The sequence below is a fragment of the Rhineura floridana genome, chromosome 9 (assembly GCF_030035675.1).
Source record: "Rhineura floridana isolate rRhiFlo1 chromosome 9, rRhiFlo1.hap2, whole genome shotgun sequence".
Lineage (NCBI taxonomy): Eukaryota > Metazoa > Chordata > Lepidosauria > Squamata > Rhineuridae > Rhineura > Rhineura floridana.
In genome coordinates, this window is record NC_084488.1 from 114,391,239 (window position 1) to 114,409,355 (window position 18,117).

The 18,117-nt window shown below is 42.8% G+C and overlaps 1 protein-coding gene across 4 annotated transcripts in view; it reads left to right on the top strand.

Moving 5' to 3' along the window:
• Window positions 1-18,117, top strand: part of SLC4A4 (solute carrier family 4 member 4) — a 270,897-nt gene that overhangs the window by 136,850 nt on the left and 115,930 nt on the right. For all 4 annotated transcript variants that reach the window (XM_061583421.1, XM_061583422.1, XM_061583423.1 and 1 more), the window contains exon 4: window positions 10,469-10,604. In XM_061583421.1, coding sequence (XP_061439405.1) covers window positions 10,469-10,604 — 136 coding nt within the window. The remainder of the gene's footprint in view (window positions 1-10,468; window positions 10,605-18,117) is intronic.

The following is an 18,117-nucleotide window of genomic DNA, read 5'->3' on the forward strand; positions in this document are numbered from 1 at the left end:
GCCCCAAATGAGTTCTAGGGTTGGAGGGATGTACGTTTAGCAAAAACTAAATATATGTATGCATCTGTACATATATAAAAAGATCGGTGTTGCACTGCAATATAGAAAACATGTTGCATAGGAGTTTTGCAAATATGTCAACCTGTGGGAGAAAAGTTGCCTTGAGAGGAGAACCTTAGTCTTGGCAAAGTATCAGTTGAAACACTTGGGACATGTTTATTCCACTATGACTATTGCTTTTTATATAAATTGATCTTTCAGCACCTTTTGGACCTTTGTCTCTTGGTTCACTTCCTTTGGTCTTTTAGTGTGTTCATTACCTGCAGTTTTTTATTTTAACTGTTTTGCACCCTGGAAGTAAAAATATTAATCAGATCATAATTTCAGGGTTTTTTTTAATATGCTTACATCCTTGAGCTTTTAAATGGTTGAAGGAGTAATGAAAAGGGGAATGTGCACAACTAATGACTGTTCTTCTCCTTAATGGTACTTACTTGGTGGCTTATTGTGTGTGTGAAATGAGCCAAAGTGGAAGGCAAGGCCAGGGGAGTTGAGGCTGGTGGAGTTTGTGCGTGGCACTTGCAGGTCACACAGTAGGAGGCAGAGGTTTGGATTTCATTACTTCAGGTTAATTGGAGCTCTAGTTTTTAGCTTGGGCCTGAGATGCATGGTGTTTGCTCTCAGCACATCCTGTTCCCTCCAGAGGCCAACATGAAAATATGTTGTTCTTGCTAAAGAAAGCATATAAATAACCAATGAACGGCCCATTAATCTACAGTGGCACTAAAAAGTGCAGGCGGTGAAGTTTGAGCTGCAGCAGACCTTGTGACCCAGCAAATTCCGTATTTGGATTTTGGACTTTTAACTTGCCATGTTTTAAAACACAACTGAAGTCGAAATAAGGAACACAGAGAGAGGAAAAGGAACCTGTATTAACATGGTATCAGTTGTAATGCTTCTGAGCATGGGTGCATTCAGTTAAACAAAAGTAGCATGTGGTACACTTTTTGTCCTGGTTGCTGCCACTTCAGAAGGCAGATGTGGAAAGGTTTTATTTATTCATTTAAAAGCATTTCTAGACTTCTTAAAATTTAAAAAATCCCCAAGTGGCATACAAAACTAACATAAAAGCAGTGAAATGCCCATTTTCAGATCACCACACTGTGATATTCTGTAGGGTCTGGTGGCATGAGTAATATTTCCTCAGTTGATCTAAGTGATCTGAAAGATCACCTCACACTTTATATACCCAGTCGATCACTGCACTCTGCAGTTGAGGGCTTCCTGCAGATACCATCTCATCAGGAGGTCTGTTCCATCCAATATAGGAATTGGGTTTTTAGTGTTGTGGCACCGACAGACAGACAGACAGACAGACAGACAGATAGGTAGATAGATAGGTAGATAGATAGACAGACAGACAGACAGACAGATAGACAGATAGACAGACAGATAGATAGACAGATAGATTTTTGAAAGCAACAAACAGAGCATCACCCAAGCTTGCTCTGGATCCCTATAAGGATTCCGTTAATCACCTAAAAATATATGCACGTAACTGTGATTAACAAAACAGAGGTCAACAAATGAATCAATCAATTAATCTTACAGGTCTATACAGGGGCATGTGGCCTGTGAGGTTCTAATTTGACTGCTTTCTGCACATGAAACACACACTCACACATGCGCGTGCACACACACACACGCACCTGTGAACATAGTAACTGTTACACCAGTGGGAAGGGGGTTTACCTAGCCTTTTCCCTAGAGGGGAGGAGTGGGCAGCATTCTAACATGCAGTTTTCTACCTGGAGTCTGAAATGGTTTTGTAAAGCAAGGGCTGTGTCAAGAGCTACTTGTGCATGATGGAATGGCACCCAGACACTGTTCAAAGAGAATGCCTGTCTTGGGGCCTCCCCAGATCATGTCAGAATGAGAGGCTGGTTCAGGATTCAAAGTCTTTTCCTCCTGCAGCAGCAAAAGTGTGGAGTTCCTTCCGTAACACTGTTCTTCAACCTTGGGTCCCCAGATGTTGTTGGACTACAACTCCCACCATCCCAGGACAGCATGGTCAATGGTCAGGGTTGATGGGAGTTGTAGTCCATCAATATCTGGGGACCCAAGGCTGAAGAACTCTGCTGTATAAGAAGGCCTGCCTGAGGCAGTTCTTGACACCTAGACGTCAGGTGAAGACTTTTCTTTTTCTGTTGAGTAGGCTTTCTTGAATCTTTAATTATTTGGACAATTTTACTGGAATATTTGATAGCATATTGCTGTACTGTGAGCCAGTGTTGAGTTTTTAGTTCAGGGGTGTGGAAACTCCAGCCTACAGGCCAAATCCAGCTTGTCAGGTCTCCCTCTTTGGCTTGCAAGACTGCTTTCCATGCCTGCCTTCCATACACCTGCCATCACACATGACAGCAGGTGTGGGGCAGGTAAAGGTGGGCCTTGGCCGAAAGGTGTGGTGTTTCCTAAGTGCTCAACAATCAGCTGGTTGTCAGATGCTTGGGAAGCACTGCACAAGGGCTCTGGAAGCTCCTTTGGGAAGAAAAAAATGCTCTGATTTTTTAGAGGAGATTTTTTCTCTCTCCAAAGGATAGCAGATTTGGAGTTACCGCCTATCAGCTGGGTCAGCTATGCGACCGGGGTCCCTGTGTGTAACTGCGTGTAACTTAGTGGTGCAAGCAGGTTTGGAGTCGGTACCTATTTAGGCTTCAAAACACCCTGTAGGGCTATTTGCAAGCCCTGCATGGTGACATCCCCATGAGCTGCAGATCTTTATCTCCCTGAGATAAATTTGACAGGTGGGTCCACCTACCTGTGAATTACTTGACATCATAATGACTTTATGTGATGGACAGGTGGGAGGCCTTGCCCACCTCACAAATTTTGCTCAGGGAGATAAAGATCTGGCCCTCTGGGCTGAAATTTTTTTGCCACCTCCATTTTACTTGATCAGAAAGGCAAATGAGAGGTTTTTGTGAACCAGCTGTAACGGAAAAGTATTTTCAAGGTGTGTTACACCCTCCTTTCCTGCTTTGTTATCTTGTGTCATCCAAAGTCACTATGTGTTTGTGAAGGAACCACTCCTCTTGACTCTTCATCTTTGGTGCATTAGAGATTTCCTACTGTTTGGCTTACTCTGGGAAGAAAGCAAAGGGAGTCAAGATTTTTTGTGTGTGTGTTTCTTTTTCCGCTTCTGATTTGTTTCTTGAATGAGCAAACAGTTAGGATGCTGGGATGAGTTTAAGATATGCTGAAGGGACTGCACGTTTATGCATTTATTTACTTTAAGAAACATGTAGACTGTCCACATTATATTATATCAGAGCAGTGTACAGAAAACAAACAGATGAAAATACATAAACTATACAACAAAGCTAACACAGTTGAAAATGGCAGTTTATTCAATTATTTGTTAAATTTATATCCCACCCTTCTTCCCAAAGGGAAGTTAAACACTACAAGATCATCAGTGGACAAGAATTACAATGTTGTTTCTGAAAAGGCTTGGATAAATAAAGTGTTAAGCATGCGTCTGAAAGAGTGGATTGTTGGCGCTTTCTTTATCTTTAATAGTAGCAGTAACGGTAAAGATGCCAGAACATAAATGTCCCATGATGGGCACAAGGCAAATAGTAGGAGCTCTTAGTACCACCAGGAAGGCCTCTGTCAGGTCATGTAGTGGCTGGGAAGAGTATAAGGGGAAAGGTGGTGTTTCAAGCAGCGTGGTCCCGAGTTGTTTAGGGCTTTGTAAGGAAGAAACACTGCCTTGACCCGGTAGCATAAAGGCAACCATTGCAGCTGGTTCAACAAAATTTTGATGGTGGTTAGCTTCAAACAACAATCTCGTAGCAGGATTTTGCACTAATTGCAGCTTCTGGGTCAACACCAAGGACAGCCCCACAGAGCGTGTGTTGCAGTGATCAAGTCTTGAGGTTACCAGTGCATGTACCACTGTGCTCAGGTTATCCCTATCTACGAATGGCCATAGCTGATGTACCAGCCAAAGCCGATAGAAGACACTTGAGCCAGTGACAAAGATGAATCAGTGAGTATCCCCAAACTATGGGCCTGCTTCTCCAGAGGGAGTTGAACACCATACAGAATGGGCAAACAGCCATTTTCCCAGACCTGAGAACCACCCACCCACAAAGCCTCCATCTAGCCGGAATTCGGCCTTTGGTTTATTGGCCCTCATCCAGTCCATTACTGCATCCCAACACTGGCTCAGGACTCGTATGTTTGCTACTGATTCAGAAGTGTCTGGAAACAGAGCTGAGTATTATAGGTTGTATTAAAAATATTGTGCTCCAGATCTCCTAGTGAACAGCCCCAAAATTTTATTTTTTATTTATTTTATTAAGCTTATTTATTTATTTATTTTATTTTCATTTCTAGACCGCCCATAGCTAATAGTTCTCTGGGCGGTGTACAAAACGAGATTAAAATACAATATAGAATAAAATCAGTAACAGAGAGGAACACATTAAACTAAAACATTAAACATAAAACATTGAACATTAAAACATTAAAATGCCTGGGAGTATAGCCAGGTCTTAACCTGGCGCCTAAAAGAAAGAACCGTATTTCCTCCGGTAAGCTGTTCCACAATTCGGGGGCCACCACAGAAAAGGCCCTAGATCTAGTAACAGTCCTCCAGGCATCCTGGTGAGTTGGTACCCGGAGGAGGGCCTTAGATACTGAATGAAGTGAACGGGTAGGTTCATAGCGGGAGAGGCGTTCCACAAGGTATTGCAGTCCCACACCGTGTAAGGCTTTATAGGTCAACACCAGCACCTTGAATCTAGCTTGGAAACAAATAGGTAGCCAGTGCAAGCGAGCCAGGACAGGTGTTATATGTGCGGACCGATTGGTCCTCATCAACAGCCTGGCTGCCGCATTTTGCACTAGCTGAAGTTTCCGAACAGTCTTCAAGGGCAGCCCTACGTAGAGCGCATTACAGTAGTCCAATCTAGAAGTTACCAGAGCGTGGACAACAGAGGCGAGATCATCACTGTCCAGATAGGGGCGTAGTTGGGCTACTAAGCGAAGATGGTAAAACGCATTCCGTGCCACCGAGGCCACTTGAGCCTCGAGCGACAAGGAAGGGTCAAAAAGGACCCCCAAACTACGAACCTGTTCCTTCAAGGGGAGTGTAACCCCATCTAGAACAGGATAAACATCCACCATCTGAGCAGGGAAAGAGCTCACCAACAGTGTCTCAGTCTTGTCTGGATTGAGTTTCAGTTTATTAGCTCTCATCCAGTCCATTATCGCGGTCAGGCAACGGTTCAGCACATCAACAGCCTCACCTGAAGAAGGTGAAAAGGAGAAGTAGAGCTGCGTGTCATCAGCGTACTGATGGCAATGCACTCCAAAACTCCTGATGACTGCACCCAGAGGCTGCATGTAGATGTTAAAGAGCATGGGGGACAGAACCGACCCCTGAGGGACTCCACAATGGAGAGTCCAGGGTGTCGAGCAATGTTCCCCAAGCACTACCTTCTGGCGACGATCCGTTAAGTAGGAGCAGAGCCACTGCCAAGCAGTGCCCCCAACTCCCAACTCCGCGAGCCTCCCCAGAAGGACACCATGGTCGATGGTATCAAACGCCGCTGAGAGATCAAGGAGAATCAACAGAGTCACACTCCCCCTGTCCCTCTCCCGACAAAGGTCATCATACAGGGCGACCAAGGCTGTTTCAGTGCCAAAACCGGACCTAAAACCGGATTGAAACGGATCCAGATATATATATACCGCCCGACTAGCAAACAGCTCTCTGGGCGGTGAACATAAAAGCTTCATACAGGTGTTGAATAGCAGGGCTAGACAGTGTGTTATCCTGCAGATGTTTTGGACTTGAACTCCTATGAGCCACAGCCAGCATGGCCAATGGTATGCGGTGATGGGAGTTGTAAACTAAAACATCTGGACTGCCGCTGGAGAAAAGCAGGCAGTGGAAGTCTAAAGTCAGCACCTTGGTCAGTGCACTGTGGGAGCCAGAGATGAGGCTAGGTTAACTACCAGGGCCTTGGATAGGGAGCCAATAGCCTGACGCTGAAATAGTCTTGCAGGAATGTATGTGTATAAGGCCCTACCTCCTTGGAGGAGAGCTGTTGTCAGTGAAAAAGGCTGTGCTTGGAGCACAACTGCAATCCCCCTACTGCACTTTTTGAATGGCTTGGCACTAAAAGTGAGATGCCCAGAAGAACCAAGTGAGTTTCTGGGGAAAAGAGTCGGTGTTTGATATGGTTAAGGAACCCTCCTAGGGAGAAGGAGACGGAAGCCTCATAATCCCTTCCTCATCCTGCAAAAAACTCTGCCCGAGGGATTCCCATAGTGGCTACTTCCTGAAATGATTTAGGTCAGGGTTTCGTGTGTAGCAGAGCAGCTTCCTCGCTGCGATCTATTGAGATGATTTAGGGATAGGGTGTGTTCCATCTTTAGAGTCCAGGACTCTTCTACTGCTGTGAAAGTGTCTGGGCTGAGGCCCTGGGTTATGAGAATGAGATACATTTCAAAACATTTCAACTACAGAAAAAGGGATCGTTTTAGAGAAGGGTCAGTTTGAATATTTTCCAACCCCCATCCAATTTGGATGAGTTGAATCTTCTAAGTTTTGATTCACCCAAGTTGCTGCGTTCTTCCCCTTTCCCAAATGTTCCTTTTGTTTAAAAACTCTTTTTGTGAATGCCTTGACATGGACCAGGTAGCATTTTGAGACAGGCTAAACATGAGCAGTGGTTCCACGTGAACAGCTCGATAGTGATGTCCACATTCCATATTTTGTTTCAGAAAGTAGTACAAGCCTTGACTCTAAATAGAGAATTGGGAGAGAGTTGACATCAGTTTTATTTTTCATTTCATTTCATTTCTGAATCACTCCCCATAAGACATCCCAAAATGATTTAACAATAAAAACATCAACAATAAAAACATATATAAACACAGTTCAAGGTATTGGGAAAGAGTAGATGTGAAACAGGTTGTGAAGGTAACTCATGATCCAGGATTATACACGAAACGGAAGTTCTTCTTGATTTCTGCACCCCTCATTGCTTTCTCACCTCTATAAGGCAAGACAGGAAATAGGAGTGAGCAGCTGAGATTCAGAAGGCAAGAACTCTAACAGAGCTTTGGTTGCTCCATGATGCTGTTTTAGTGGAAGGTACATTTGCCTGTGTCTTTGGGTTGCATGGGAAATGAGTCAGTTGGAGAAGCGAGTATAACTGGCCCTTCAACTATTTTGCTCAATTCCAAATAGGATCCCTGTGTAAAAAAATTAAAATAAAATAAAATAAAAGCTAGTGACCAAGGCTGAACCCTGAAGTAAATCATGGAAACAGAAACCCTTGAATTTCCGATGAATTACTGAATGAGTTGTCAGTTCCATCAGGATCAGGCTAAAGAACTGATTGGATTTGTGTTCTGTCAGAGGATGTTGGCAAAGTTTTCAGTTCTTTTGCTTGTATGCATGCAGTGAATATTGTGCTTTGATTCACTGGGCAAGTTTAAAAAACTACTCCTCTCGCTAAAATATTAACATTTGCTTATTATCTGAAAGATTTACAACACACTCCAGTCTCCTCTTTGCACCTCCCCCATTTTCATCCTGATTTTTGTTTTTTTAAAAATGTTTGATATTCTTGTCTTGTCGGTCTCAGACTGGGAAAATCTTGTGGTAACAGGATAATCAGTGCGAAAATGGCATTTAAAAAGCTCAGCATTTTAAAAAGTAAGAGTTTTTTAGTCTAATACTGTAACTCTTGATTTGCTGACTCCTATTTAACTCTTTGCCCTGTATTTGATTGCAACTGAGTTTCCATACCTGTTATTTTAATATACTTTCTTCTGCTCTGTTTTGTTTTTTCTACTCTTTTGCATTATTTTTTAAAAAATGTTTTTAATAAAAAACTAATTTTCATATATTACAATAACTCAATAATCCAAAAGCAGCAACGTGCATCAATAACATTGTGGTCCAAAATGATCCAAAATTACACAAGCAAGCAATAATGAATGCACTGCTGACCTACATCTAAATGGTATGAAACATAATCCATAGGGTGGGGTGAGGGAGAAGAAAAACACATAATCAGAACAAAACAACTTCCTCCTTCCCTGCCAAGATGCTTAATTAACCTTAATAAATGGCTAAACTTTACAATTATATAACAAAAAAGGGGGAAAATCAGAACTAGAAACATAACTATGGAAATAGAAAACTTAAGTAAAATCCTTAAAAGCAAAGGATATCCTACATTACTATGCCGATTTATGTTGATCTTGTAGTTTATCTGTTGCAAGCTATCTTGGAACCTTTTTTAGACTAAAAGGCGGGATGTAAGCATCATAAGCAAGTATATTCTTGGCTTTTGTTTGTTAAAACATAGTTCTGCATTGTAGGGAGAGAAGAGATACAAAGGTTTTTGTTGAGTTGCCCAATAAATCTAAATAACTGAATAAGATGTGATTTCCTTGGGTGACACCCTAAAGGAACTGCAGGAGTAATTTCCAGTGACCTGCTTCCAGATAAAACATAAATTAGGATATGGTTGCAAAAGAGATTAAAGTAGGGTTTTGCAGAATTTTGACATGCACACTGTGATGTTCCTATATATTAGTGTATATATAGTGTAACCACGAGCAGGTAGGAACCTGACAGGGAGAGCCAGGGAAGGACGCATCACACACACGCCCTTTCTGAATTGAAATTTGAGGTACACTTCACCCTCTCAGCCCAAAAGGAGTAAGAAGGCAAAAGGAGGAGCTCATTTGCAACCGCGGTGGGGAACCCGTGGTGCTCCAGAGGTTACTGAACTACAACTCCCATGACCATTGGCCATGCTGGCTGGGGCTGATGGGAGCTGGAGTCCATCAGCAATATCTGGAGGAGCACAGATTCCTCACCCCTGCCTCCGAGGAACTGAGTAAGTTGGCTATGTCACTAATTTGAGTATATTGGGAGGATGCAACAGTAGACTGGTGACTCATGTTGAGAAACAAAGGGCAACCTCCTTGGAGGGTGGGCAATTCTGCTGCCCTGTGCATTAGGAGGGTTTGGAAGATGTAATTACATCCCATGCAAAGATCTGGAGCATTTCTTCTCCCCTCCATGGCATAGGGTGAACAAAAGGAGACAAGCCTAGAACACCATCTCCTTCAGAGATGCAGTGGGCAGCCTCTGCTGGGGAAGGGTATACTTTGGACTCTGGAGTCTAATTATTTGATTTATTTCACCTCCATGGCACATCATGTGGGAATCACCTGGGAATTCTTCTTCTTAAAGCCTAAGCTTTTCCTCCTCTGTCTTGCCTTTTCCAAACAAACAAACAAACAAACTCTTTGAAAGCAGAAGAAGCAACAAATAAACTAAAACGTCAGTTGATTAATCAACAGGGGCTTTAAAAAAAATTGGCAATGCTGTCAAATTAAGCTTGCAGTTGTTGTTTTGGGTCTGGTGTAATAGGGCATGAAAAAAATATCCACGGTGGCCTTTTTTTCCTTTCTAAAAGTGAACATTAGCTTTTATTAAATACAGCATCTCAAAAAGTGAGGTGTTTTGAAAATGTCTTCAAACATTGCTGCTTAAATGGTTGACAGCTCTCATTGAAGTTAGTTGCTGTTAAGAGATCCCTGAACAAAATGTTAAAATAAGAAGACATTTCAGAGCAGAGAGTGTGAATAGTTGTAACCCAGGAGAAGTATCAGTCGTGTTCTATGTCTGGTCTGGGATAGCAGCTGTAACCTCTATGTGGCCAAATGTAATGTTGCGCAGTGCCTTACCTGTGGATGTTTGCTTTGTACCTTTCCATCCCTTCTTCTTCTTCAGTGTGTTTGGTACTTGGCTACGGAGTGCACAGCCTCCCATGCAAAAGAGGAGCTGGGCTGTTTTGTTAAATATTCCCTTTTACACTGGTAATGAGTGTTGCCTCGCAAGCCAATGAAAGTTCCAGCTTTGTACTAAGGGAGGGGAGAGTTGGCAGTGGGAAGCCACTTCCTCTCCATGAGGTGCCCCCCAAATTGATTGGCTTGAACTGGTTCTCTGCCTATAAAGAAAAAGTCTTTAAAGGACCTCAGCTGATCAGAGTACTAAAGGTCCCTGGGCATGCACCATAGAACAAATTGGTGCGGAGCCTGGAAGACCTCTCCTGTTTTTTGACAAGGAGCTGTGTGGGTTTGCTCTTAACACACAGCTTTAAAGGAGTGGGTGAAGAAAACACACGTCCTCTTGAACTTTACCCCCAGCCTGAAGTTTTTAGAAGTAAGTGTAAGAAAAGAGAGACATAGACATCTAGAAAGTTTTTTTTTAAAAGGCGATAGTCCACATTCAGAGCTAAAATGTCAGATGGAACAGACGACCAGGAGAAGCAGCCGAATGGATGTGGGGAGAAGGGAAAGGAGAGGAACCGCGCTTCCTTGGTCATCCCTCAGTCTGTTAACCGCAGTATTTTCACCTCTGCAGTCTCCCCTGCCGCTGAACGCATCCGCTTCATTTTGGGTGAAGACGATGACAGCCCCGCGCCACCCCAGCTCTTCACGGAACTGGACGAACTCCTGGCTCTTGATGGGCAAGAGATGGAATGGAAAGAGACGGCAAGGTGAGTTGGCTCTTTGGCTCCAGAGAAGAGCCCTTGCATAAGAACTTGTGGGCTGACTTTGGGGAGCATCTTCTCCCAGAGGTATGGGGTTCCCCAGCTGTAATTAGGACTGCAGCTCAGCGGTTGAGCATCTGATTTGCTAGTAGAAGGTCCCTGGTTCAGTCCCCAGCATCTCCAGGGAGAGACCCCTGCCTGAACCCTGGAGAGCTGCTGCCAGTCAGTGTTGGCAATACTGACCTATATGGACCAAAAGGCTGACTCATTATAAGGCAGCTACCTATGTTCCTAATTATTCTCTGATGTTCTGGAAACCTTTTCAAATAAAAGGACACCTGAGGATCCCCTCCCCCAATTAGGTTTTAAATGTTGATTAATAGAGCTTTTAAATTATCCTTTATTCAAAAGATTCACACACACACACACAGAGTCTTTGCATGCACGTTAAGGGGACACTTGTCAGAAAGGTGATACTTGAGCTGTAACATCATGAATTCATTTTAAAACCTTTTACGCTTAAAAACAAATTTCAAACATCTTTCCTTGTAATTTTAAAATGACTAGTATAGCATAGAGGCTAATGTATTTGATCTGAGCTAGAGAAGTCCCACATTTAAATCTCACCTGAACCACTAACTTGCAAGATGGTTTTCAGCAAGCCACTGTATCTCAGCCTCAGTTCCCCATATACAGTAAGATGATAGTAGCACTGTCCTACCTCATAGGGTTGTTTTAAAGGATTGCTGAGATAATAAACAGGAAACACTAATAATCTGAAACGTTATTGTCTATGGGTTGAATAATTGCTAACTGGGATCACTCCAAATAAGGTCTTTCAAATATTCTGTTTGGGATTGGTTTAGATGAAACACTTTGAGCTTTACTCTCTCTCTCTCTCTCTCTCTCTCTCTCTCTCTCTCTCTCTTCTTAGTAGATTCAGATTTATTTTTGGCCACTTGGGAATAATGCATATAAATAAATCAGATAGACAACAATTAATCAAGCTGCCATCAGTGTAATCAACCCAGCTTCCAATGGAGTGAAACTTTACTGTGCTGTTATAATAACTTACCTCTTTCCCAAATCTAGATGCCTGTTTTTCTCTTTAAGGAAAAACCCTGTGTCAGGCAATCCTCTGAAGAATGGAGTGCTGAGTCATTATTTCTCGGGTCCGTCTTCTCCCCAACACTTTTAAATATTAGCTTTTCAGTTTTCTCTTGTTATCTGAGCTCTGCTGATCTTTCTCCCTGCCTTCTGTCTTAAGGGCTTTTTACTGTGTTTGGATACATTAATCCCTACCTGTGAATATTGCCTTGTTCTCTCTCACTCTGGCATTCTTGCTTCTTAGGGCAGCTCCATACTTTAGGATTACTGTGGGGAGAACGGGTGTTAACACACCAATGTTTTTCACAGCAACTGTGTAACACCAAGCAGCGCATGTGCATCTGTCTACACCAGTGCACCTTCATCTGGGAAACCTGCCTGAATCAGGTTTCCCCAGGTGTGTGTACACTGGATGATTGTATACTCATGAGCATGGCCACACATTCCATGTGTGGTGTGGGAAATTGATGTAATGGTGTCTCCCATAAAATGAGGAGCTAATGCTTTGCTTCTATAAGGTTAGGGATCCTTTGCCTGGGGGGGAGGGTTCTGGCTGCCTTGCATTAGTTAATTTACCCTCTTTTTTAGCATTTACACTTGCTCCGTAAAACCCCTAGCTTTTCCAGAAGACTAGGCATTTTTGTCTGTTGCAGTAAAATGACAAAGAGGTTTATGGCACCTAAGAAGACTGGAGAGTTGGCTGTGGTGGAAGCTTTCGTGGACTAGAGTCTGTTTTGTCAGATGCTTGATTAGGAAGGTCATGCCACAATCAGTTCATTAGTCTCAAAGGAATTACAAAGACCTTTTGTGTGTGCATTTTATGTTGTGTTGTTTTTATATACCACTTTTGGGCCCAGAAAATGGTGAGTAGCATAATAATGCAAAAGTAAGGGACAATAAAAGTACAATAAATCGATAAAACAATGTAAAATAACAAAATAGAAAAGATATCCACCAGTCAACTGGATATGTGCTAGGAACACCAGTTAATCCTGTGGCAAAGACATAGAAAAGCCATCAATCAAGGAACCCTTATTTTTCACCTAGGATGTTCACGTTCCTCTCTCGTCTCTCACCTGGGGGGACCACCAACAGATGCTCACCCTGGGGCAGAAAACACTCTTTCCTCTTACTCCAGCTAACCAGCCTGCGGACAAAATACTAATTAACCCCACATTATAATAACCAGAGCCTAGGGGGGAATAAATGCATGTAACGGAAGGTATTTTTTTCAGTCTAATCCTCTCTTGTATCAAGTACAGTACTTGGATTTAAGCTGGTTTTCCGTGTTGGTTGTACAGCAATTTGTGTGCAAATATAGTTGGTTTTGCACATGAAACCTAAGAGGCCACCTTATATACCAAATCAGACTGTTTGTCTGGACGATAAGGCTATCAGTGGGTACCAGCTTTCATGGCTGTTTTCTCCCTCCACTGTCGTAGGCAGAATGCCTCTGAATACCAGTTGCTGGGAATCACAAGTGGGGACAATGTTGTTGCACTCAGGGCTTGTTTTGCAAGGTTCTCATAGGCATCTAATTGGCCACTGTGAGAACAGGCTGCTGGACTAGATGGGCCTTTGGCCTGATCCAGCAGGGCTCTCCTTAAGTTTGTCTTGCCCAGTATTGCCTACTCTCCGTGGCAGTGGCTCTTTGGCAGAGGTCTTGCACATCACCTGGCACCTAATCCTTTTTATAAATGAAAGATGCCGGAGACTGAACCTGGGACGTTCTCCATGCAAAGCATAAACTTGACCACTGAGCAATGGACTGGGAGGCCATAGGCCAGCCTTCCCTAATGACCTCCAGCTGGTTTAAACTACACTGAGCTCTGGTCAGCATGGTCAGTGGTCATGGATGATGGGAACTGTAGTCCAAAACCAGCTGGAAAGCAGCAGGTTTGGGAATACTGCAGTAGGCATTGAATGCAACAAAGTCTACATTAGAGGCTATTTTTAATGCACAAAGCCCCCTTCCTTGCATACAGGCACATGTTTTCAATTAATGCTGTATCGCTTTGTGTATTATTGGAATACACAGAGTTGGACACCACTCGTGGGAAAAAATAATCAGATGAATGTTTGAAAGTGGTAGATATGCAGCATTATGAGTTCTTATAGATAAATGAGCAAGACATAAGCCTCTGTGTCAGTGAGACTTGCTAGTCCAATAGAACCTCTGTGTACAGAGGCAGTCTACCACACTACATACCCTGAGATGCTTCAGAGAGTCCTTCCCCTTCTCCTTTAAGCTTGCACCTGATTGTGAGCCTATTTAAATGGATTTGGGTTTGTCCTAGCTTTTCTAGCAGCACTCAACCTCCCGTAAAATATCCCAATGAATTGGTAGCTGCCACGACCCAGGAGGACCCTTAACTACTTGTGGGGAGAGAGCTGCCTGAGGTACCAACTGAGTCAACACTCTGCTCACCCAACTCGCAGAGCTTGGAAAAGTTACTTTTTTGAACTACAACTCCCATCAGCCCAATCCAGCGGCCATGCTGGCTGGGGCTGATGGGAGTTGTAGTTCAAAAAAGTAACTTTTCCAAGCTCATATACCTGTTCAGTAGTTTGGCTGAAAAGCCCAAGGCAGCAATGTAGGGTGAGATATATTGGTTCAGAATCTACCCAAATCAGAACACATTAGAGTGACTATAAAAGTAGATTTATTAACAAGGAACACACAGAACATAAAGGTTTTCCCTGACTCCTAAAATAACTAAATTCAGCCCTAGCTGGTGGAATAGGCAGGTACTTTCTCTCATGCTACAGAAGATATATTCTAGGAAACTGTAAAGTCAAAAGTTTGACCTGGCAAAAGAACAGCATGATGTGATAGAGCAGGGGTTCTCAAACTGAGGCCCGTGGACTATCAGTGATCCATGAGCTTCATTCAGGTGGTCCAGAGCATTCCCCTGTTAAGTATTCAACTTGATTTTCATTGTTTTTATTGCTTCTTTTATTTTTTATGTTGCATTTCATTGCATTACAATTTGAATTCTATGGAATGCAAATTGTAATACAATAAAATACAATATAAGAAACAAAGGAAGCAGTAACAATACAATTAAAATGCACTGTGCTGTGCTAGATGCTGTATAATTGCCACTACAGGCCGGAAAATCATTAAGTGGTCCGCCAAGACCATCAGCAATTTTGAAATTGTCTGGGGGGTGGGGAACCACTGTCATAGAACATGGCTAGCTAGCTACAGTTGAATACTGGAGACTACTCTCTTCAGTCAAAAGCTCATGCTCTTTACTTATTGGAACTTGCTTGTGAAATTGACGCTAAGGCTGCATTGAGATGTCATGATAAACCATGGTTGATCATAATGGGAAAGAGACTAGCTCCCTTGCTCCTGGGTCACATTCTCCCTCTTCTCCTGCGGTGTGGCCACAAGGAGATCAGAAGATTTTGCTTCTGGCTTTAATTAGCTACACTTAAGGATTGTATCTAAATCCTAAACTGCGGTTAATCCTAACTGTGGTTTCTTCAAGCAAACAAGCAAGCATCTTAAATCACCCTTGAAAGCTGGCTTGTTTAATGGCTACAATGAAAACCAATTATGCTTTTCCCAGGCTTGGACAATGCTGCAAGCTGTGGTCAATCAAAACTGAAAGTGAAAGCTTCCAAATCCCTCTTTGCAGCTGTGCCGCTCATTCCTACCGTGGTATCCCATGGTTTATTGCAGTGTCGTCCAGATGTTGTTGGACTACAACTCCTATCATCTCTGATCTAGCCATGCTGATTGGGGTTGATGGATGGTGGAGTCTAACATTGGCAAATCCTGGTTTATTGTGACATCATAATGCATAATGCAAGCCCTAACTGAGGATAGTGGAACGAAAGTCAACATGCAGTGTTGCCCACTCAAGAAGGAACATTGGGGTCTGGATGCAATGAAAAGTCAAACTTACGAATTTATATCCTTTTCCCTCCAATTTAACCACAACTTGTCAATGTTCGGTGACAATGTCTGCTCATCAGATGCTGGTGGCAAGCTCTGTCTCCTTCATTCTGTGCTTCTGAGTGTCCAGAAAGACATGTGGCTAGCTGGACTTAATGGTTATTGGGGCTAATCCAGCAAGGCCATTTTGAAGATGATCTTAAATTCCTGTGTGGATCTGCCGAAGCTCTGTTCATTTCCTGCAGTTTAGAATTTCAGCCTCTGACCTGTTTTGAGACTACTTGGGACTAAAACCTTTTTTCTCCCTGGTTTCTTTATACTTGACAAAGAAAGAGCCGGAAAACACTACTGTGATTAGTGGTGCTTTTTACCAGTTACGGCTGGTGTGCCAGCTACCCCCCATCTTGGAAGAAGGAAGCCTGACTGCAGTGATTCATGCATTGATAACCTCGAGACTTGATTATTGCAATGCACTCTATGTGGGGCTAACCTTGTGCCTGGTTGAGAAGCTGCAGCTAGTGCAAAATGGAGACCGACTATCACCAGCACATAATTCCAGTGCTTAAAACTTGCACAGGTTGCCCATATGTACCAAGTCAAGTTTAAGGCTCTTGTATTAATTTACAAGGCCCTTAACTATTTTGGTCCTAAGGACTTTGGATATCCTGCCTGACCCCTTATATCTTAGCCTGATCACTGAGATCTTTGGGGCAATCCCTCTTGGTGGTCCTCCATGGCTCAGATACACAGCTCATAACAACTAGAAAGCTGTGCTTTCAGTGTAGTGGGCCAAAGCCTATGGTGCTCCCTCTGAACTAAGATTAGACAGGCACCCTCCTTCTTGAACTGTGGGCACATGACTAAAACTTCCTTATTCCAGCAGGCATTTTAAGGCAGTGTTTGGTTTTATGATGATTTTATTGTTTCATCTTATGTATGGCTTGTTTTTATGCACACTGCTTAGAAATGCAAATGTTTAAGCAGTATATCAATGTTTTAAATAAATAAATATCCAGGCAAAGATATTGTGCCTGCTTGTACTTAGCACAGAAGCATAATCTAATATAGCTCTCATTTTACCTAATTCTGCTCCAAAGCAAATGCAATGTATCACAGCTAGCGAAAGGATAGTGGTCAACTGCTGCTTTAGTGTATGTGGGTTTCCAGTATGTGCGGAACATTTTACAAAGCTGACCATGGAGCATCTTTAGATGTAAGAGCTGCAGTTGAAAAGGTGGTAAATGACTTAATTGAAATAGTTTAAAGAGTAAGGACACTTGGGGAACTTTTTTTGTTATGTTGGCTCTCATTGTAATTTACTCAGCTTTATTGACTGGTTTGGAGAAGGTGTTGCCTAACTACAAAAAATTCTTCTGCTGTTTTGTAATGTAAGCCAGAACCTAAGAAGAGTCCTGCTGGATCAGGCCAGTGGCCTGTCAAGCCGAGGATCCTGTTGTCACAGTGGTCAACCAGATGACAGAGTGTGCTTAGGCTAGCAAATAGGAAGTCTGAAACTTTCTAAACTACCCACGGCTTCAGTTTTCCTTGCTTCCAAGTAGCATGGCTCTTTTTTTCTTGTTATGATATGCAGAGTAATTATATATTACTTCTGTAAAGGGACAACACCAAATTAATATATGATAGAAGTACGGAAAGGGTGCTGGATGGGATACAATGGCAGCTTTAAACATGACAGATCTGTGACTTTGAGCTTCTGAAACAGGAATGTTTTAATTTGGTATGTGTGTTTTTTAAATTTGGTGTCTGTGTGTTTTAAATTTGCTGATAAACTGTACATACATAGCCCTGACTATGCACTGTTAAGTGTGAGTTTCAAAATTTTGAATTCTTTCTAAAGGTGTATTTTGAGCAACACCCACTTTTCCCAGAAAGAAGATATGCTTTTCTTTGTGACACAGGGCTGAGCAAAAAACACTTTTCTTTGTGACATGGGGCCGGTTTCAAACCTTGTATTGTCTGCCTTGAAGCACATGAAATTCCTCATTGAGCTGGTCTGCATGACACACTAAGCCAAACCTTGGTTTAGTGACTCTGTGTGCCTGTCCAGGCTTCTGGAGAGCTTCGTCTCCGGTCACTTTTGTGTGTACCGTGCCACACCAAAGTTTGGTGCAGCACATCACCTGAATCAGGACTTGTAGTTCAACCCTCTCCACAATAAACATGAGTTGTAGCTAAGGTTTGCTCTTGGCTACAGCTTGTGTTTAGTGAAGCAAGAGCTTCAGGAGGAGTCCTGGTTTGGATTATATGCTAAGCTAAACTTTGGCTGAGTTTAGCATGGTGCAAATAGGAAAAGGGCCCTAGAAGGATCAAGTTGGCTGCAAGCTCTCCTTTGGGGGCCTGTACATTTGTGGGGTCTTGCTGAACCATAGTTTGGCTTAGCATGTTGTGCTAATCAGGCCAGTAGTTCATTGGCTGTTACACGACCTGGTGAGATCTGTATTATGTGTTGCCATGTCATTGCACAATACAAAACATATCTGTTGT